Source organism: Scyliorhinus torazame, chromosome 11, assembly GCF_047496885.1.
Source record: "Scyliorhinus torazame isolate Kashiwa2021f chromosome 11, sScyTor2.1, whole genome shotgun sequence".
NCBI classification, from domain to species: domain Eukaryota; kingdom Metazoa; phylum Chordata; class Chondrichthyes; order Carcharhiniformes; family Scyliorhinidae; genus Scyliorhinus; species Scyliorhinus torazame.
Window position 1 is genome coordinate 226,280,493 of NC_092717.1, and position 23,538 is coordinate 226,304,030.

Here is a 23,538-nt window from a genome sequence, read left to right on the forward strand (position 1 = left end):
TTTAAAATAAAGTGAAAAGGTGAAAAATGAAACCATCTTAAAGTTGATTGTTTATTTTTTTTTCTTGGGGGGAGATGTCATGGGAATGTCACTTTAAGAAATGTTTGTCTTCTCAAGTGGCTGCAGTGATGTCATTATGTGGGCGGAGCTGGACTCTGCTTTTTACTTTCATTTTGAGCTGGAAGCTGTTTTTGGCTCTGAGTTTTTGTTTCGTTTTCAGTTGGAGAGCTGCATTCAAACCAAGGAGGTGTATTTGGCCTCTCTCTCTGCATGCTAAATAATGTCTCCAGATCACTTGATGATTTCAAAGTAATACCTGTTTCTGTAAGGAATGCTAACCTACTGTCTTTGGTAAAAGGGTCTTTGACTTATGGATGTTGTTAGGAAAGTTACTAAAGGTTACCTATAGAGTATTATATCTTTGGAAGTGGTATCAGTGTTGGTAGTTGATAAGTTGTTCACTGTGATTTATAAAATTGGATTTTAGGACACAATAATGTTTTGGGCACAAGAGAAAAGAAGTGTTAATGACATTGCAAAGAGATATGGAAGCTGCTGGTAGCGGCATTCTGGTAGTTAACTGGATTCATAGAATAAACGTTTTGTTTAAAAATACTTTAGATCTCTGTTGCATCACACCTGTAAAGTGAGCCCGTGTGCTCCCCATAACCAAAATCTATTAAAAGTTGTAGGTCAGGTGAACTCTATGATATACTTTGGTGTTCTCTAAACCCTGGTCCATAATAAGGTTAAGAAAATGGTTAATAAGGCATATTAAGTCGAGACATGGGGTACAAAACTAATAAAGTTAGAATGAACCTTCAGAAATCATCTTTACAAATAACCTGCTGTCTTACCTTTATGCCACTACTAGGAACTTCTATAGCTCTTTGCAATGTCATTAACACTTCTTTTCTCTTGTGCCCACAACATTATTATGCCCAAAACATCTTTGTGCAATCTCTCCTCGCTCATACCTTTCACTGATCTTCTATTTTGCTCCACAACCTCTTAAACAGTATAAAATCAATCACATTTCTCTCTCTATATAACTCTGAAGAAGAGTCATATAGAACATAGAACATTACAGCGCAGTACAGGCCCTTCGGCCCTCGATGTGGCGCCGACCTGTGAAACCACTCTAAAGCCCATCTACACTATTCTCTTATCGTCCATATGTCTATCCAATGACCATTTGAATGCCCTTAAGTGTTGGCGAGTCCACTGCTGTTGCAGGGAGGGCATTCCACTCCCTTACTACTCTATGACTAAAGAACCTACCTCTGACATCTGTCTTATATCTATCTCCCCTCAATTTAAAGGTATGTCCCCTTGTGCTAGACATCACCATCCGAGGAAAAAGGCTCTCACTGTCCACCCTATCCAATCCTCTGATCATCTTGTATGCCTCAATGAAGTCACCTCTTAACCTTCTTCTCTCAAACGAAAACAGCCTCAAGTCCCTCAGCCTTTCCTCTTAAGATCTTCCCTCCATACCAGGCAACATTCTGGTAAATCTCCTCTGCACCCTTTCCAATGCTTCCACATCCTTCCTATAATGCGGCGAGCAGAATTGCACGCAATACTCCAGATGCGGCCGCACAAGAGTTTTGTACAGCTGCAACATGGCCTCATGGCTCCGAAACTCAATCCCTCTACCAATAAAAGCTAACACACTGTACGCCTTCTTAACAACCCTCTCAACCTGGGTGGCAACTTTCAGGGATCTATGTATATGGACACCGAGATCTCTCTGCTCATCCACACTGCCAAGAATCGTACCATTAGCCCAGTACTCTGTCTTCCTGTTATTCCTTCCAAAATGAATCACCTCACACTTTTCTGCATTAAACTCCATTTGCCACCTCTCAGCCCAGCTCTGCAGCTTATCTATGTGCCTCTGTAACTTGTAACATCCTTCCGCACTGTCCACAACTCCACCCACTTTAGTGTCATCTGCAAATTTACTCACCCATCCTTCTACGCCCTCCTCCAGGTTATTTATAAAAATGACAAACAGCAGTGGCCCCAAAACAGATCCTTGTGATACAACATTAGTAACTGGACTCCAGTCTGAACATTTCCCATCAACCACCACCCTTTGTCTTCTTCCAGCTAGCCAATTTCTGATCCAAACTGCTAAATCACCCTCAATCCCATGCCTCCATATTTTCTGCAATAGCCTACCATGGGGAACCTTATCAAACACTTTACTTAAATCCATATACACCACATCAAATGCTTTACCCTCATCCACCTGTTTGGTCACCTTCTCAAAGAACTCAATAAGGTTTGTGAGGCACGACCTGCCCTTCACAAAACCGTGTTGACTATCTCTAATCAAATTATTCCTTTCCAGATGATAATACATCCTATCTCTTATAAACCTTTCCAAGATTTTGCCCACAACAGAAGTAAGGCTCACTGGTCTATAGTTACCGGGGTTGTCTCTACTCCCCTTCTTGAACAAGGGACATTTGCTATCCTCCAGTCTTCTGGCACTATTCCTGTAGACAAAGATGACTTAAAGATCAAAGCCAAAGGCTCAGCAATTTCTTCCCTAGCTTCCCAGAGATCCTAGGATAAATCCCATCCAGCCCAGGGGACTTATCTATTTTCACACTTTCCAGAATTGCTAACACCTCCTCCTTATGAACTTCAAGCCCTTCTACTCTAGTAGCCTGAATCTCAGTATTCTCCTCGACAACATTGTCTTTTTCCTGTGTGAAAACTTATGAAAAATATTCATATAGCACCTCTCCTATCTCCTCGGACTCCAAGCACAACTTCCCGCGACTGTCCTTGACTGGCCCTACTCTTACCCTAGTCATTCATTTATTCCTGACATATCTGTAGAAAGCTTTAGGGTTATCCTTGATCCTACCTGCCAAAGACTTCTCATGTCCCCTCCTGGCTCTTCTTAGCTCTCTCTTTAGGTCCTTCCTAGCTAACTTATAACTCTCGAGCGCCCTAACTGAACCTTCATGTCTCATCTTTACATAAGCCTCCTTCTTCCTCTTGACAAATGTTTCGACTGCTTTAGTAAACCACGGTTCCCTTGCTCAACCACTTCCTCCCTGCCAGACAGGTACATACTTATCAAGGACACGCAGTAGCTGTTCCTTGAACAAGCTCCACATTTCCATTGTGCCCATGCTCTGCAGTTTTCCTCTCCATCCGATGCATCCTAAGTCTTGCGGATTTATGGGCGGGTTTAGCTGGACTTACCTGCTGGCTCTGCCTGGCGAGTTCCCCACTGCTACCTAACCACACTTCGTCACTTTTTTGGCCCTGGGGAGTTTCTCCTCAGCTTCGCCCACACTTCGACTGACTTTCATCACTGGGTGGCTGAACATGTAGGCCAGACCAGCTGCTGAGAGATCGGGCTGCCATTTTGAAAGGGTGCCTCGGTGTCTAGTTGAGCTTGTGGATCCCCCACACCTACAACCCATGGACAATGTCACCCCCACACATATGGGCATTACCTCATACCCCTCCAAGTGATGACACCCTGCTATGGTGGCCCTGTGCTCCTCCCTCTTCAGTCCCCCGCATTCCCCCTTACAGGCCCCACCCCTCCAGGCCAACCACCCTTCAACTGCCGAAATCCCCCAGAGCTCCTTCTTACCTGCCCTGCACAGCCCCGCCCTTCATACTCCTCCTCTACCCTCCTTCCATGGGCATGTCCCCCCTCAGTCCCTGGCCCTTGGAAGTGTGACCCTGGCACCCTTTCACTGCCACCCTGGCACTCCAGCTGTGCTCCTACCAGCTTTGCAGTGCTAGGGTGGCATGCCACGGTGCGAATCTGGCAGTGCAGCATATCCACATACCAGAGGGAGGGCCAGCGAGCCACCCTGCACACTCCCTGATGACCCAAGGGCCTCCGATGCCCTGGAAGCCTCCCTTCCAGGTGCCGTTCCACCTGAGCCACATTTGTGTGCCCCAGCACTGAACGGCGCCTAGCTAGGGCCTCCTTGGGAGGCCGGTACATCCCAGGAGGGCAGTAATCATAGAATTTACAGTGCAGAAGGAGGCTATTTGGCCCATCGAGTCTGAACCAGCCCTTAGAAAGAGCATCCTACCTAAGTCCACACCTCCACCCTATCCCCGTAACCCAGCAACCCCACCCAATCTTTTTTATTGGACACTAAGGACAATTAAGCATGGCCAATCCACCTAACCTGCACATCTTTGGACTGTGAGAGGAAACCGGAGCACCCGGAGGAAACCCACACAGACACGGGGGGAACGTGCAGACACCACACAGACAGCGACCTAAGCCGGCAATCGAACCTGGGACCCTGGCGCTGTGAAGCGACAGTGCTAACCACTGTGCTCCCATGCCACCCAGTAGGTCTCAGGTGGGTTCGCTTAAGTAAGTTTAAAACCAACTTAAGCAAGTGCAGCACATTACGGGTGGGATCCTGATCTTGAACCTCGCGAGCAGATCTCGTTCGGCGCACTGGCTGCCGGGAAGCCTGCGGGAGGCTTCACCCAGCATCTATCGGCCACACTCCCGGTCGAGCACGACGCAGCTAGTAGATTGCCCCCATGGATTCAGAATGTTAACTCTGTTTCTGTCTACAAATGTGCCAGAGCTGCAGAACTTTTCCAGCATTTTCTGTTTTTACATTAGTCAAGCTTTAAATCTGCTGTGTACAGAGACAACAAGCACAAGTTCTGTCTGTGATTTGTCAGGAAAATGAACCTCCAAGTCAGCATTAGTCCAAAAGGCTGATGTTTTTCATTACAGACCAACTATGAATTGCAATCAACATTAAAATACAGCACATTTATTGCCTGCTTATTGAAATAACACCTCAATGTATATTTTTTGTTTGTGATAGTAAACAGGAAGATTTTTAAAGCTACACAGTCGAGCTCAGGACAATTTTGCACATTGACCGGGCTACTAGGTTGCCACCTTCATCCAGAAAGGTCAGGAGTTGCATTTAAATAAATTATAATGTTTTTAAATGGCTTCCCCGCTGGATGTTCTCCTCACAATGGGATCTTCCCCCTTGCTGATGTGTGTTCACATCAGCGAGGTTTACAACACGTTTTTATGAACAGGAACCGGGCAGAAGGAACTTGTTGGGGGTGCACAGGGAAGACTCGACCGCGGGGTATGAAATACATGCCCGGGCAGTACCATGGCATTACCCTCTGGCACTTTGGCACTGCATCTTGATATTGGAGGGCAGTGCCAGAGTTAAGTGCCAGGGGACTCCTCTGGGTAGCTCGATTGTGGGATTTCTCTTATCTCGGGGGGGGGGGGGGGGGGGGGGGGTTGCACATGTCCCAGGAGTGGGAGGTGGGTGGGGGGGGTCCTCACATCTGTGGGGAAGGGGAGTTGCCCTTGTAGTCTGCTCTTTCCAGCCCCGCCCTACCATCCCAACCTCATGGGCCACACATCCATTCTATTTTGCAGAGTGCTGCACAATGTGGTGAGAAAAGCCAGCTGTGCAGATGGCAAGCTGCATGTCAATTTTACCACCTCAGCCAGCACTCTGTGCAAAAACAGGAAAATTCTGCCCATTGAATTTGCCCTGATTACCAAGGAATTTATTATCCAGTGCATATTATTGTATATAAAAATAGGCTATTCCATTACTTCAAGCAAACCTTCAAGAAAATCAGCACATATTATGCTTTGTTATAAAACTAGCCTGCATTTGATAGAACAGGACGAAACACTCACCTTTCAAATCCTATCTGTCGGAAGGTCTTTTCCCAATCTGTGCCTGGTAAAAAATAAAGTACAAAGCAATTAATAATGGTGGTTATTGTTTCGAAGATTTCAACAACTTCAATAGAATCAGAAAACATCAAAATAGCAATTAACAGATTTCTGGGTGATGATGCATTCTTTAGCCTGTTAATATTTCGCAATGATATTCTCTACCATAACCACTCTCCTGAAAAGAAAAACAACCCTTGATGACACTATCTTTGCAAACTACCATCTCAATTCTGCAATCAGGGGCGTCATTCTCCGAACCCCCGCCGGGTCGGAGAATGGCCGTTGGCCGCCGTGAATCCCGCCCCCGCCCCCGCCGAAGTCTCCGGTACCGGAGATTGGGCGGGGGCGGGAATCTTTGGATTCAATTCTCCGGCCCGGATGGGCCGAAGTCCCGCCCAGAAATTGCCTGTCCCGCCGGCGTAAATCAAACCTGGTATTTACCTGCGGGACCAGGCGGCGTGGGCGGGCTCCGGGGTCCTGAGGGGGGCGCGGGGCGATCTGACCCCGGGGGGTGCCCCCACAGTGGTCTGGCCCGCAATCGGGGCCCACCGATCCGCGGGCGGGCCTGTGCCGTGGGGGCACTCTTTCCCTTCCGCCTCCGCTACGCCCTCCACCATGGCGGAGGCGGAAGAGACTCTCCCCACTGCGCATGCGCGGGAAACTTTCAGTGGCCGCTGACGCTCCCGCGCATGCGCCGGGAAACTGTCAGCGGCCGCTGACGCTCCCGCGCATGCGCCGCATTTCCGCGCCAGCTGGCGGGGCAACAAACGCCATTTCCGCCAGCTGGCGGGGCGGAAATCCCTCCGCCGTCGGCCTAGCCCCTCAATGTTGGGGCTAGGCCGCCAAAGATGCGGAGCATTCCGCACCTTTGGGCCGGCGCGGTGCCCGTCTGATTGGCGCCGTCTTTGGCGCCAGTCGGCGGACAGCGCGCCGTTGGGGGAGAATTTCGCCCCAGGTTTCTGGTCCTAACATAGCACCGAAACAATTGTTATCAAAGTCACAAATGCCATTCGATGTGACTATGATAAAGATAAACCTTTTCTCCTTGTCCTTCTGGCCTGCAGTCTTTGAGATGGTTGACCATATGATCCTGCTCCAATGCTTCTACCTTATTATTCAGCTGAGCGAAGATGCTCTCACTGGGTTCCATTTTTATCTATCAAACCATATCCAGAGCATTACTTGCAATGGCTTCTCTTCCTGCTCCTACACCATTACCTCTGGTGTTCTCAAGGATCTATCCTTGGTCTCCTCATATTTCTCATCTCCATGCAAGATGGTGATGTCATCTGAAAGAATAGCACCATTTTTCACATGTACGCTGACAGCACCCAGCTCCACCTCATGACCTCAATTTCTCTACTGTTGTTAAATTATCAGACTGCTTATCCAACAGTGATTGTATGTTGTAGGTCTCACAAAGAGGCTTTGAGCCTTTTCTGGTTGAACATTAAGTGTTCAACAGTAACAAATAACCATGTACATATATACAAGGTCTAGTATGAAATGAAATGAAAATCGCTTATTGTCACAAGTAGGCTTCAATGAAGTTACTGTGAAAAGCCCCTAATCGCCACATTCCGCCGCCTGTTCGGGGAGGCTGGTACGGGAATTGAACCGTGCTGCTGGCCTGCCTTGGTCTGCTTTAAAAGCCAGCTATTTCGCCCAGTGTGCTAATCTAGCCCCAGTAATCAGAACACTAATAAGAATATACAAGGTATAGCTCAAGATATGAGTTTGTTTCATGCTTGCTTCTACTTCTACACACTCCACTGTCCTGTCCACAACTCTCTCTAGTCTCAGGTCATGTGTCTCTTTACATTACACTATGGGTGGTCCTGTTTCCCAATCCCATGTTAACCCTTGCTATGCCAGATACCTTTGCGCACGTGGAGGAGAGACAGCCTGAGTGAGTGAGATAGCTAGAATGAGATTTATACTTGGTAATTTGGAACAGTGAGGTAATTCGGTGAAGAGTGGGAGGAGGTGCTTTTTCCTAACATTTTGTTCTTTTTTCTGGCTTGTAACTGTTAATCTGCAGGGAGAGATCCAGAGAGCATCCTGGGTAGGAGCGGAGCGGAAGCAAGGGGTTGGACGGACAGCATCTTGGGAAGGTAAGCGGGGAGTTTATAAACCTAGCTCGGGGACGTGGCCTTCCTTTTCAGGGGTGGAGCGGAGATGAGCGATTGGACAGACAGCATCTTGGGAAGGTAAGCAGGGAGTTTAAAAACCTAGCTCGGGGGCGAGGCCTTCCTGTTCAGGATGTGGAGATGCAGGTGTTGGACTCCTTTTCAGGAGTTGAGCGGAGACGAGCGGTTGGACAGACAGCATCTTGGGTAGGTAAGCGAGTAAACGGTGAATCTGAGGTTTAGACTGGGGAGAAACTGAAGAGTGACGTCACAGGAAGGCTATGATTAGATTGGCCAAGAGAAGACCTGCTGGTAAGTAGTGTTGACTGGTAAAAAGTTTTTCTTTTCATTCGTCTATTTATTTTCTTTCTTTTTTCTTTTGTTTTTTTGGCATTGTATTTGTAGAAGTTAACCTATGGTTTAAGGCATTGCAGGAAATCCCAAACCCGTGTCATGCTCCTCGTGTGTGATATGGGAGCTCAGGGACACGTCCACTGACCCTGGCTCCTTCACATGCAAGAGTTGTGTCCAGCTGCAGCTCTTGTTAGACTGTTTGACGGCTCTGGAGCTGCGGGTGGACTCACTTTGGAGCATCCATGATGCTGAGGACATCGTGGATAGCACTTGCCCTGAGTTGGTCACACCGCAGATGTAAATTACAGAGGGCGATAGAAAAAGGGTTACCAAAAGACAGAGCAAGAGTAGGAAGGCAGTGCAGGTGTCCCCTGCGGTCATCTCCCTGCAAAACAGATATACCGCTTTGGATACTGTTGAGGGAGATGGCTCACCAGGGGAAGGCAGCCGCAGCCAGGTTCATGGCACCGTGGCTGGCGCTGTTGTGCAGGAGAGCAGGAATAAGGATGGCAAGGCTATATTGTTGGGGACTCAATCGTAAGGGAATAGACAGATGGTTCTGCGGACGCAATCAAGACTCCAGGATGGTCTGTTGCCTCCCTGGTGCTGGGGTCAAGGATGTCTCAGAGCGGCTGCAGGTCATTCTGGGGGGGGGGGGTGGGGGTGGTGTTAACAGCCAGCTGTCATGGTGCTTATAGGCACCAACGATATAGGTAAAAAGCGGGATGAGGTCCTACAAGCTGAATTCAGGGAGTTACGAGTTCAACTAAAAAGTAGGACCTTGAAGGTAGTAATCTCAGGATTGCTACCAGTGCCACGGGCTAGTCAGAGTAGGAATGTCAGGATAGATAGGATGAATGAGTGGCTTGAGAGCTGGTGCAAGATGGAGGGATTCAAATTCCTGGGGCATTGGAACTGGTTCTAGGGGAGGTGGGACCAGTACAAATCGCACGGTCTGCACCTGTGCATGACTGGAACCAATGTCCTAGGGGGGATGTTTGCTAGTGCTGTTGGAGAGGGTTTAACTAATGTGGCAGGGGTGTGGGAACTGATGCAGGAAGTTGGAGGGAAGTAAAACGGGGACAGAAACAAAAGGCAGTAAGGGATAAAGTTTAAGGCAGAGAAGCCACAGTGAAAATCAAAAAGGGCCACAGTACAGGGTACAGTGACTGAGCAGAGCTCAGTGAATATGCCCAGTAATACTAAAAGGAATAAAAAGGGAAGTAAAAACAGAAATAGAAAGCGAAGCAGCAGGTTATTACATGAAGATAAGGAAGATAAGGAGAAAAGTTAAAAAGAAAGTTAAAAGGAAGTTAAAAGGGGCAGCACGCTAGCATAGTGGTTAGCACAGTTGCTTCACAGCTCCAAGGTCCTAGGTTCGATTCCTGCCTTGGGCCACTTTCTGTGTGGAGTCTGCACGTTCTCCCCGTGTCTGCATGGGTTTCCTCCGGGTGCTCCGGTTTCCTCCCACAGTCCAAAGATGTGCAGGATTAGGTGGATTGGCCATGTTAAATTGCCCTTAGGTTAGGTGGGGTTACTGTGTTACGGGGATAGGGTGGAGGTGTGGGCTTAAGTGGGGTGCTCTTTCCAAGAGCCAGTGCAGACTCGATGGGCCGAATGGCCTCCTTCTGCACTGTAAATTCTATGATGATATGCTATGATGAAAAATAACTTAGGAGAGGTTACTGATCGTTGTGTTAAGATTCAAAACGCAAGTATAAAAGCCAACATAAGGGTACTTTACCTGAATGCTCATAGTATTCGGAATAAGGTAAATGAGTTGATGGCGCAAATCATCGTGAATGACTATGATTTAGTGGCCTCAACTGAAACATGGTTAAAGGATGGTCACGACGGGAAGTTAAATATCCAAGGGTGTCAAATTCTTCGGAAGGACAGAGTGGATGGTAAGAGAGGTGGTATAGCTCTGTTATTTAAGGATGACATCCGGGCAGTTGTGAGGGATGACATCGGTGCTATGGAGGATAAAGCTGAATCCATTTGGGTGGAAATCCGGAATAGTAAGTCAAAGAAAATCACTGATAGGAGTAATTTATAGGCCACCAAATAGTAACATTACGGTGGGGCGGGCAATAAACAAAGAAATAACTGATGCATGTAGAAATGGTACAGCGGTTATCATGGGGGATTTTAATCTACATGTCGATTGGTTTAACCAGGTCGGTCAAGGCAGCCTTGAGGAGGAGTTTATAGAATGTATCCACGATAGTTTCCTAGAACAGTATGCAATGGAACCTACGAGGGAACAAGCGGTCCTAGATCTGGTCCTGTGTAATGAGACAGGATTGATTCAGGATCTCATAGTTAGGGATCCTCTCGGAAGGAGTGATCACAATATGAGGGAATTTAAAATACAGATGGAGGATGAGAAGGTAAAATCAAGCACTAGTGTTTTGTGCTTAAACAAAGGAGATTACAATGGGATGAGAGAAGAACTAGCTAAGGTAGACTGGGAGCAAAGGCTTTATGGTGAAACAGTTGAGGAACAGTGGAGAACCTTCCAAGCGATTTTTCACAGTGCTCAGCAAAAGTTTATACCAACAAAAAGGAAGGACGGTAGAAAGAGGGAAAATCAACCGTGGATATCGAAGGGAAATAAGAGAGAGTATCAAACTGAAGGAAAAAGCATACAAAGTGGCAAAGATTAGTGGGAGGATTGGGAAATCTTTAGGGGGCAACAGAAAGCTCCTAAACAACTATAAAGAAGAGTAAGATAGATTATAAGGGTAAACTTGCTCAGAATATAAAAACAGATAATAAACGTTTCTACAAATATATAAAACAAAAAAGAGTGGCTAAGGTAAATATTGGTCCTTTAGAGGATGAGAAGAGAGATTTAATAACGGGAAAGGAGGAAATGGCTGAGGAACTGAACAGGTTTTTTGGGTCGGTCTTCACTGTGGAAGACACAAATAACATGTCAGTGACTGATGGAAATGAGGCTGTGACAGGTGAGGACGTTGAGACGATTGTTATCACTAAGGTTAGTGATGGGCAAGCTAATGGGGCTAAAGGTAGACAAATCTCCTGGCCCTGATGGAGTGCATCCCAGGGTACTAAAAGAGATGGGTAGGGAAATTGCAAATGCACTCGTGATAATTTACCAAAATTCACTGGACTCTGTGGTGGTCCCGACGGATTGGAAATTAGCAAACGTGACACCACGGTTTAAAAAAGGAGGTAGGCAGAAAGCAAGTAATTATAGGCCAGTTAGCTTAACTTTGGTTGTAAGGAAGATGCTGGAATCCACCATCAAGGAAGGAATAGCGAGGCATCTGGATGGAAATTGTCCCATTGGGCAGACGCAGCACGGGTTCATAAAGGGCAGGTCGTGCCTAACTAATTTAGTGGAAATTTTGAGGACATTACCAGTGCGGGAGCCAATGGATGTGGTACATCTCGATTTCTAGAAAGCTTTTGAAAGGTGCCACACAAAAGGTTGCTGCATAAGATAAAGATGCATGGCGTTAAGGATAAAGTTGTAGCATGGATAGTGGGTTTGATAATTACTAGAAAGCAAAGAGTGGGGATTAATGGGTGTTTCTCTGGTTGGCAATCAGTAGCTAGTGGTGTCCCTCAGGGATCAGTGTTGGGCCCACAATTGTTCACAATTTATATAGATGATTTGGAGTTAGTGACCAAGCGCAATGTGTCCAAGTTTGCAGATGACACTAAAATGAGTGGTAAAGCAAAAAGTGCAGAGAATACTGTAAGTCTGCAGAGGGATTTGGATAGTTTAACTGAATGGGCTAGGGTCTGGCAGATGGAATACAATGTTGACAAATGTGAGGAATTTGGGAGGAATAACAGCCAACACTTAAACATCCAATACTGGATGAGCAGAAATTTTCTTCAATTAAATGGGGAGACTGAAGTGTTATGAGCATATAGAGAACCCCAAAGTGTATCGTGGAGTTCACCTGACCTACAAATTTCAATAGACTGTGGTATGTGGAGCACACGGATCACTCTACAGGTGTGGTACAGCAGAAATGGAAAAATATTGTTTAAAGCAAAACAATGTTTATTCTATGAACTCAAGTTAACCTTTTTAAAACATACAGTGAACATCTTAGCAACCATTAATTCAAATACAGCCCCCAAAGGATACAACACTAAGTAATTCTTACTTTCCTTTCAACATCCATAAGACTTAAAACACCTTTTACCAGAAGCACATCAGGTTAAAGTCACTACTGTTATTAGTTTTAAATCACCAGGATCGATTTACAGTCTTTAGATTACAGAGAGAGATTCATACACCTTCTGGCTGTGACTGCAGCTATCCAGCTCTGAAAACGAAACTAAAACAAACCCTGCAGCAAAGAGCCTAAAGCAGAAGTAAAAAGCTGACAGACAGCCCAGTTCCACCCACTCTCTGACATTACTGCAGCAAACAGGTTGAAACGAAAGTAAAAAACTGACAGACAGATCAGCTCCACCCCCTCGCTGACATCACTGCAGTAATAAACACCCATTTCTTAAAGGTACTATCACTACAGATATTTATATACACACCCATTTATAAACACCTATTTCTTAAAGGTACTCTCACATGACACCTCTCCCCAAGAAAAAAAAACCCATCAACTTCAAGTTGATTTCATTTTTCATCTTTTCACTATCCTTTAAGAAATGCACATAGTAAATATACTTTTTAGTTTCAAAAATCAACACACACAAGCAGGTATAATAGTATAGTCCATTTTTTTTGTTTTTCTTCCTCCAACTGAAATCTTTCTTGATTGACAGTCTCTTTGAATAAGAAGGTCTCTGCACGATTAGTCCATTTCTCTACGTCTCGGCATTTCTCTTTAAAGTCAGATACTTTAGTTCAATCTGATCACAGAGTCCCTTGTAATTCTCCAACACAGGAGCATTGGTTATCACAGCTTTCAGGCAGTCAAATGCCTGTTGACACTCTGCTGTCCACTGGAATTTGTTACGCTTCTTCAACAAGTCCATCAGTGCAGCAATCACGCTACAAAACCTTCGCACAAATTTCCGATCAAATCCACTCACGCATTATTTCCCTTCGTCTTGAGGGTATTGGAAACTCCTCAATAACTGTTGGTTTCACATCCCGTGTGACCATTCGACCCTGTCCAATTTTATGGCCAAGGAAAGTGACTTGGGCTTTTCCAAAGCACTTTTGGCTAGGTTTACAGGTATATCACCAAACCCGCCTCCTGAAGTCGATCGAATAACTCCATCAGATGTTTCAAATGTTCTTTCCATGTCTGTCTGAAAATTACCAGATCGTCGATGTATATCGCACAATTGGGTAATCCTGAAACAACTTTGTTAGTTAAACGTTCAAATGTGGCTGGGGCATTTTTCAAGCCAAATGGCATAACTTTGAATTGGTATATACCATCTGGAGTCACAAAAGCTGAAATCTCCTTCACCCTTTCGGACAAAGGTACCTGCCAGTAACCTTTAAGTAAATCCAGTTTGGAAATAAAAGTTGATTGTCCCACTTTCTCAATGCAATCCTCCAAACGTGGGATAGGATAAGAGTCCGTTCTTGTAACTGCATTAACATTTCTATAGTCCACACACAACCTTTGGGTACCGTCTGGTTTAGGTACCATCACTATGGGCGAGCTCCATTGGCAGCAACCCACTTCAATTATGCCATTTTTAAGCATACTCTCAATCTCTTTGTTAACCTGTGCCAATTTTAAAGGGTTAAGTCTATATGGATGTTGTTTGATTGGAACAATATTTCCCACATCTACATCATGTATAGCCATTTTAGTGGTTCCCAATTTATCTCCACAAATATGCTCATGTGATATCAATAACTCTTTCACGTCAGTCCGTTTTTCTTTTGTTGGTAACTCAACAATTTATCCCAATTTTAAGAACATCCTCGTTTTCCAATTTAATTTGAGGTATGTCAAATTCACAGTCATCTGGATTTGGTTCGTCACTTTGAGTTAAAATCATTAAAACCTCCTCCTTTTTCTCTCCTTCCCTTTCAAAGTGCCTTCTAAGCATATTCACATGACACACTCGGTGAGTTTTCCTTCTATCTGGCATTTTTAACCACATAATTCACCTCACTTAATTTCCTTGCAATCTGATAAGGTCCACAAAACATTGCTTTTAAAGGCTCACCTACCACTGGTAGCAATACTAAAACTTTATCTCAACAGGCAAAACTACGAACTTTGGATTTCTTGTCCGCTACCCGTTTCATCACATTTTGTGCAACCTTTAAATGTGTCTAGCCAATTCACCTGCTCTATTTAATCGTTCCCTAAAATTTGACGTAATCCAATAATGTAATTTCCGATTTCTCACTCACCAATTTTTCCTTAATCAATTTAAGTGGTCCTCTTACCTCATGACCAAAGATTAGTTCAAAATAACTAAATTTGGTTGACTCATTAGGTGCATCCCTAATTGCAAACAGTACGAATGGAATTTCTTTATCCCAATCCTCTGAATAATCTTGACAATAAGCCCTCAACATTGTCTTTAATGTCTGATGCCACCTTTCTAACACTCCCTGCGATCTGGATGGTACGCAGTTGATTTAAATTGTTTTATTCCTAAGCTATCCATAATTTCTTTGACTAACCTTGAGGTAAAATTTGATCCTTGATCCGATTGTATATCTGTGGGTAGTTCATATCGAGTAAAGAATTTAAGTAACTCCTCCACAATCTTTTTAGCTGTAATATTACGTACTGTAATGGCCTCTGGAAACCTAGTAGACACATCCATTATCGTCAAAAGATATTGGTTTCCACTTTTTGTTTTAGGAAGCGGTCCTACGCAATCGATTAGGACCCTTGTAAAAGGTTCCTCAACTGCTGGAATGGGTTTTAAGGGTGCTGGTTTTATCACTGCTTGAGGTTTCCCTATCACTTGACATGTGTGACATGATTGACAAAATTTAACTACATCTTTATGTAGTCCAGGCCAATAAAAATGTTTCTGGATTTTAGCTTGAGTTTTCCTTATTCCCAAATGACCTCCCACTGGTACCTCATTTGCAACTCGCAACACCCCCTTTCTATACCCTTCCGGCAATACTACTTGAAGAACTTCTGCCCACTTTTCATCCTCCTGCATATGTAAAGGTCTCCATTTTCTCATCAAGGCATTACTTTTAAGGCAATAACACTCTGGTATACACGCAGATTTCTCTTCCATGTATGCTTTCTGATACATCCATTTTATTTCTACATCTTTCTGTTTTAACTACGGCAATTTTCCTGAACTAAAAATATCCGCCTCATCCTACACCTGTTCTTGTTCCTTTTCAACCATCTGATCAAAAATCGTTTCTGATAATTGCACTTCAACTTCACTCTTTGATTTCTCCTCTTGTCTTAACTTGAGACTTTGCGACCTTGTTACTACACAATCCGGAGAAATCCCAGGATATTCATCCATCAACACTTCAGTTGACTGATTTTCCACTGGCTTATCTACCACAGTAGGCATCACTCCCACCTGCGATCTAGCTACATCATTACCCAAGATAAACTGTATTCCTGGACAAGATAGTTTCTCTGTTACTCCTGCTACCACTTCACCACTCTTCACTGGATTTTCCAACCTTACCTTATATAATTGAACACTACTCCTCTCACATTGAATTCCACATATTACCACCTCTTTTCTGGCAATATTCTTCCCAGACTACATAACTCCTCATCTCTTAGCATTAAAGATTGATTAGCTCCCGTATCTCTTAAAATTGTGACTTCTTTACCTGCTCCTCCTGAGTAAACTTTACCCACACAAGTAAATTCTTTAAAGAGATCTGGCACCTTCTTATCAATCACCTCTTGATCAGGATATACAAGCTTTTGCACCTCCTTCGCTTCACTCGGGCTTTCCTTTACCACTTTCACAAACCTCACTGTCTTATCCTGTTATCCTGTTTTACCACATCAGCCTTCCCAGTGCTTTTCTTCAAACACCAACACTGTGACTTTACATGGCCTAGTTTATTACAGTGAAAACATTTGAAACTTTTCATTTCTTTTCCACCCTCCTGGATTTTTTTTTAAATCTGAGGTACACTCTCCTTATTATCTCCCATCAGATCACCTTTACCTTAACCACTTGAGTGTTTCTCATGTTCCCAGTTTCTATCCCTCACAGGCTGAAACTGATGTCGGAAACCAAGCTTTGATTTATGAACTAATTCATAATCATCTACCATTTCTGTTGCTACTCTCGCAGTTTTAACTCTCTGCTCTTCCACATGAGTTCTCACTACATCTGGAATTGAACTTTTTAACTCCTCCAAAAGTATAATTTCTCTGAGAGCTTCATACGTTTGGTCTATTTTCAAAGCCCTCATCCACCTATCAAAATTACTCTGTTTGATCCTTTCAAACTCCATGTATGTTTGACCAAATTCTTTCCTTAAATTTCTAAACCTTTGTCTGTCGACTTCAGGCACTAGTTCATATGCACCTAAGATGGATTTTTTCACCTCCTCGTACGTCTCAGATACCTCCTCTGGTAGTGATGCAAGCACTTCACTGGCCCTACCTACGAGCTTTGTTTGAATCAATAATACCCACATGTCCTGTGGCCATTTCATTTGTTTAGCCACCTTCTCAAATGAAATGAAAAAGGCTCTACCTCCTTCTCATTAAACCTTGGCAATGCTTGGACATATTTAAATAGATTCCCACCAAGCCTTCGACTATGACGCTCTTTCTCACTATCCTCATCACAATCCATCAACTGTACGTTTCCCTTTACGTCTGCCAATTTTAAATGACTGTCATGTTTCATGGCCATTTTCTGAAGTTCAAACTCTCTCACTTTATCTTTTTCCCTAATCTGTATCTCCCTTTCTCTTTGTTTTTGCTCGGCTAGGGCTATTCTTTCTGTTCTCCTTTCTTCTCTCTCTTTTTCCTCTCTCTCTCTTTCTCGCTCTCTTTCTTTTTCCTCTCGCTCTCTTTCATATTCAAGCTGCTTTAATTCTTTCTCATGTTCCATTTGTTTAATTTGTAACAGAATTTTTGCCATTTCCAATGAGTCAAACTGTATCTCATGCTTAGCCACTGCCATAATTACCTCATCTTTTCACATTTTGTCAGGTAATGTTAACTGCAATGTTTTTGCCAAATCTAACAGTCTGCTTTTAGTCTCTGTCCGTAAGGTACTGCATGTGATCGTCTCCACCCCCAAAAACGTCAGAGCCTCTGAAAGAGCCATTGTCCACTACACACTCCCTACTTAAACTGAAATACCACACCTGAAAAGCAACCACAATATGCTCACCCCTCATTGTCTTTAAGTTCACTAAGCCAATCCAATAGATTGACTTTTATCCCCCTCGAGCCCCCAATTTGTTATGGGCCTGCGTTTAGAGAACCCCAAAGTGTATCATGGAGTTCACCTGACCCACAACTTTTAATATATTGTGGTATGGGGGGCACATGGCCAACTCTACAGGTGTGGAACAGCAAAAATGGAAAAAGTATTTTTTAAGCAAAACAATGTTTATTCTATGAACTCAAGTTAACCTTTTAAAAACATACAGTGAACATCTTAGCAACCATTTATTCAAATACAACCCCCAAAGAATACAACACTATGTAATCCTTTAAGCTTTCCTTTTAACATCCATAAGACTTTAAACACCTTTAACCAGAAGCACATCAGGTTAAAGTTACTACTGTTATTAGTTTTAAATCACCAGGATCGATTTACAGTCTTTAGATTACAGAGGGAGATTCATACACCTTCTGGCTGTGACTGCAGCTATCCAGCTCTGAAAATGAAACTAAAACACACCCTGCAGCAAACAGGCTAAAACGAAAGTAAAAAGCTGACAGACAGCCCAGCTCCACCCCCTCTTTGACATGACTGCAGTAATAAACACCCATTTCTTAAAGATACTCTCACTACAGATATTTATATACAAACCCATTTCTCAACACCCATTTCTTAAAGGTACTCTCACATGACAGAAGCCATTGTTTTTAGACCCCACCTCAATCACTGTTCCTTCGTCACTGAATCCAACCCTCTCCCTGGCAACAGTCAAAGATTAAACAATATGTTTGCAACTTTGCTGTCAAATTGATCATGAGATGAGCTTCCAACATCATATTTGTGCCATTACGAAGACCACCTTTTTCCACCTCCATAACATCATCCAACTTTGCCCCTATCTAAGCTGTGAAGATGAGGATAGTGCAGTTGATGTGGTTTATATCGATTTCAGCAAAGCATTTGACAAGGTCCCACATGGGAAATGTATAAAGAAGGCAAATGCACATGGGATACAGGGTAATTTAATACATTGGATTCAAAATTGGCTTAGTTGCAGGAGAGAGGGTGATGACAGACAGCAGTTTTAGTGACTTGAAGCCAGTGACCCAAAGTTGTGGAATTATCTCCCAACACCTCTCCGCCACCTCTCTACCTCACTTTTCTCTTTTAAGACATATCTTAAAACTATATATTTGATCAGACTTTTGATCATCTGATTTCTCATCTCATATAAAATAAAAATGGAAAATGCTGGATAAACGCGGCAGGTCTGGCAGCATCTGTAGAGAGAGAAACAAAGTTCATGTTTCAAGTCCGTATGACTCTTCTTCAGAGCTGAAGAGGGGTAGAAATATGATAGATTAAATAGTTGGAGGATGTGGAGCAGAGTAAAAGGTAAGGGGTCGATGGGAGTTAAGGACAGAGTGATAAAGATACCATGACACAAGACAAAAGGAGTGTTAATAGGAGTATTAAGAACTAAAGGAGATGCTGATAGTGGCAGAATGTGTTTATAGGAGAACAAAGGTTAGCGCGTTGTGAAACAAAACTAAAGAACAAGTGACAAATGGTCATGTTGTGAAGATGAATGGGTGGGTTAGCGTTCGGACAAACAAATAAAACAAAAAAGGGGTCAAGATGGAGGGGAAAATTCTCAGTCTAAAGTTGTTGAACTCAATGCTGACTCCAGAAGACTGTAACTGTGCCTAATTGGAAAATGAGGTGTTTTCCTCCAGTTTGCATTGGTCTTCACTGGTGCATTGCAGCAGGACAAGGGCAAACATGCGGGTGTGAGAGCAACATGGTGAATTGGGACGGCGAGCAATAGAAAGCTTAGGGTCATGCTTGTGATCTGAGTGAAGATGGTCCGCAAAGCGCTCACCCAGTATGTTTTAGTCTGCTCAATGTAAAGGAGACCACATTGGAAGCAGCAAATACAGTAGACCAAATTGAAGGAGTTGCAAGTGAAATGATGCTTCACCTAAAAAGAGTATTTGGGGTCTCAGACAGTGAGAAGGTAGAAGGTAAAGGGGCAAAGTGTTGCACCTTCTGTGATTGCATGGGAAAGTGCTGTGGGGTAGGGATGAGGAACCAGGGTTGACTAAAGAGTGGGCCAGAATGTCATGGACGGAGTGGTATTCAGAATGCTGAGAGGGGATGTGTTGGGAAGATGTGTTTCGTGGTGGTATCATACTGAAATTGGAGGAAATGACGGAGAATGATCCTTTGAACATGGAGTCTGGTGGGGTGAAAAGTGAGAACAAGGGGGACCCTATCACGTTTCTGGGAGGGAGGGGAAAAGGTGTGGACAAAGGTACAGGAGTTGGGAGATGTCCCTGGAAAGCCAAAGCAGCATCTACTCACTTCAAAGTCAAGGAGGAAGTTAAGCTCACCAGGTGCACAACACTTATGTATAATTGTAAATGTGAACATTCTAATTTCTGACCAGTGGAGAACTTAATTTGGAAGGGGAAATTTATTCTGGCGAGGTGGTCATTTGATGGGCATGCATGGCTTGCAAATGCATACAAAAGGACTTCCCAGCATTCTTCGTCAGGAAGATCAACCAGCCATTAAAACCACAAGAACTTAATTGCTAAAGTTCATCCTGCCATCGAGTCACAGCTATACTTTTTTCAGCCATGTTCATGTCACAGAAGGGCCCATGTGCTCTTCATAAAATTGGACTGCTGTGCACAATTCAACGATTTAGAGGGTGAGATTCTCTGCTCCCTGACACTGAAGTTGGGAATCCCGAATGCGCGGAGAATCCAAAGACGGGATCGGCACCAGCTGGCAGAGTCGCCCTCAGTCTCCAGTCCAGCCAAAACGGCTACTTGCCCCACGCTGGCAGGAACATGCAAACAGCTCATTTGTATTCATTTGAATGTGATTAATGGACTGGTAGCCAGAATCTCCATCTCACCCCCATTGTGCTCCACCCCTACCAGCCGGGAGTCACGCAGGTGTAATTTGGTGCAGGTATTTACAAATGGGGTCCTGGGTGCCTTGGCTTTTGAGAAGGAGAAAAGAGGTAGGAACCATTTTCATTGTCTGTGGACTTGCTGGGGGTGTATGCATGGAGCTCTGGAATTAGTGGGGAGCAACAGGGATTAATGAGCAAGGGTTTGGACTCAGGGTGCCCCCCTCAGGATCGGCAAGCTGTGGCTGAACTTCCCATTGCTGCTGTAAAGGACTAGCAATGCCCCTTAAGCATTACTTACAGGCTCCTGACTGTTTAAACTGTTGACTGTTGCCAGTATCCTTGAAATGCTCTGAGGTCCCGTGATCATGTAGCGATCCATCTGCCCGGCCCTTCTGGAAACCCAGCAGTATAATCAAGGGGATGGGCGTAGCCATGCTCAATCACTGGATCACCAGGTGTTGAGACTCCTCTTGGCACTCGTTAGATGCACAGCTCCACAGCATAGAAAGCAGGGGATTGATGGAGCTAACACCACAAAAAGGATACATGCACTGATGGTCACTGGAACCCTCTCTGGCAGACAGCCCCTCTCAGAGTAACAGGCTCACATGTGAGACTATCAGCCAAACCACTCCTAAGGATCAGTTAATTTCTCCAGGCCCTGCAGGCCAACTGTGCCCCATTGGTATCACATGGTATATGAGTGTATGATACTGGACCAGCCCAGGAAACCTGAACAGCTCCCTGTCACAACATCTGTGGTAAACCCAGGCTCCACATCACACTGTGATCTTCATCTGTAGGATGAGCCTGCTCACCAATCTCTTAGCATAGAGCTGCATGCCTGCACAATATGAAAGTCTCCACCACACAACCTGCTGCCACTGTTCTGGCAGGAAGGCACAGCAATCACTCAATGAGGACACCCACAGTAGACCTCACTGGGCAAACCAGGACAGGGGCATCTGAGCCCATTGTTAACACCTGTTGTGGCAGCCACCGGTGTTCCATTTGACTAAATCTGGTTGCTGCATCTACAAAATGCAAAATAAATATATTATTGGCTTTATCCCAGATCTTAAGGTCCATGGCCACAATGTCGTTAAAATCCCTGGTCAAAGGTAGGGCTACTATCGGTCGTGCTGGTGTCCTTCTGTACTTCCTACAAACTTCACAGCGATCACTAACCTGTTCTATCAGTTTAGTATAGTCTTCATCCCTTATCCCTGCATCCTTTAATACATTTTTCAGCCTCCGAGGAGATGGATGAGCAAATTGCCTATGCAGTTTTAATACAACAAGCTTTTTATCAGCTAAAGTCCCATTTTCAACTGCCATTAACACATCCTTAACAACTCTACTTGAAATATGATTTGTCAGTAATGGAATACAATTGTGTCCTGACTGTGTAAATTGTAAGTCCACTGTCTTTCCAAAAACTGTTGCCTTATCCTGTTCCATATCCAGTTTCATGTGTGCTTTCTTCATCGACGGTCTGCTCAGAAGCAAAGGTATCTCACTTGATACAACATCCGTGCTTATGAAATGATTCACTCCGGCAATATTGCAAGGGATCACCACTCTTTTCAGCAACTTCAGAGTATTATCATCCCCAAACCTGAAGAACTTTCAAATTCCTTAACCTTGTTACGATTTTCAGTATTCAAGGAGTCCAGATATTTTAACCAATCAATTCCACACACAGTCGATGTGCAACCACTGTCCAATACAGCACAATTGAAAGATTCTGCAACCAACACCCTCATTACCGGCGTAAAACTGCTTGCTAATAGGACAATGTCTTCTTTCTGGTCATTATCTTTTTTATCTCCTGACTCTTCTGTGTTATGTGTCGCTTCAAACACTATTATAACGTGTTGGACAGTTGAAAGCATAATGGTATTGAGAGTCATGTCGAAAACATCGATTTATCATGCCCCGTGCATTTCTGGGGTTCATCTTCCTATTGTAGGTTGTAACTGGGTTTCTGTCTTTATAATTTCCGGGTCCCGATCTCCTTCTATAGTTTTGGAACCTGTTCGTAGCCGTACGATTTCGCCATCCTGTTAGTAGTGTATCTTCCATGTTCTGCTTTATTGCAGGCTGACCTATTTGGGTCATCAGAGCCATCAGAATCAAATGTTTCCTCAGAAACGTTTTTAAAGCTTCTGTCATCTGATCGAATAAGGTATCATTATCCACAAACTGAACTCCTGTCAAAACCAGGAGCCAATCCATGTTGCTCACTCTAGCACAGTCAAGTAATTCAAAGGCCAACACAGACTGTGGAAATTCCAGGTTGTGTTTCTGCAGCCTTTTATATAGTCTGCCAAATTCCATTATATAGTCTTCAATGGAGAAATCCTCTATTTTCCGGAACCTATCAAAATCCAACCATGCTTCATACGCAGTTAACAAGTCATCCTTTTCATAAATCTTATCCGTATAATGTAATAGAGTCTGCAAACCTTCTTCTGAGTCTAACACTTCCAATTCCAGCTCAGAAAACACTTTGCTCCAGATTTTACTGTCATAAGGTAGAGAAAGAGCCAATGCCATACCTTGTTTTCTCTTTCCCAAGGCAGTTACCTTAGTCCACATAACTACTGCACTTCTCCATTGGTCGTACGATCCCCTTTCAGAAAATAAGGGGGGATGTGTAGTCATATCCGGCCATCTTTATCCGAGGTTCAGCGATATATCTTCTTTTTTTTTCTTCTCACTCACTCCTTGGTTTGGTCTGGAAAAGTTGTATCTTTCAACCCTTCACATTTGCACAGCAACTATCCTCAGCTACCATTTGTTAGACGTTTAGCTGTTGTATAAAGAGTCAAAGGTACTGCTCCTTTTCTCAAACACCTTTATTTCACTTTAACAGACTCTGCACAAAACTCTCTCATCACATCACATGACACAAAGGCCACCTGACGCCCCTTTAGATGTCAGTATCAATTATTAGATACTTAACATAAATGAGACAACTAATTGGAATGTCTCTTAACCCATTACTTAACATCTGGGCCATGTCCTCCGTGGGGTTCCTGCCCTCGGTAGCCTCAAGTAGGCCCACAATGCGGGGGGTTTCACGGCGCAACCGGTTCTCT

At 44.1% G+C, this 23,538-nt stretch overlaps 1 protein-coding gene across 5 annotated transcripts in view; it reads right to left on the minus strand.

Moving 5' to 3' along the window:
* The window catches only part of LOC140385819 (piezo-type mechanosensitive ion channel component 2-like), a 1,561,269-nt gene that overhangs the window by 952,137 nt on the left and 585,594 nt on the right, over window positions 1-23,538 (minus strand). For all 5 annotated transcript variants that reach the window (XM_072468377.1, XM_072468380.1, XM_072468378.1 and 2 more), the window contains exon 4: window positions 5,702-5,744. In XM_072468377.1, coding sequence (XP_072324478.1) covers window positions 5,702-5,744 — 43 coding nt within the window. The remainder of the gene's footprint in view (window positions 1-5,701; window positions 5,745-23,538) is intronic.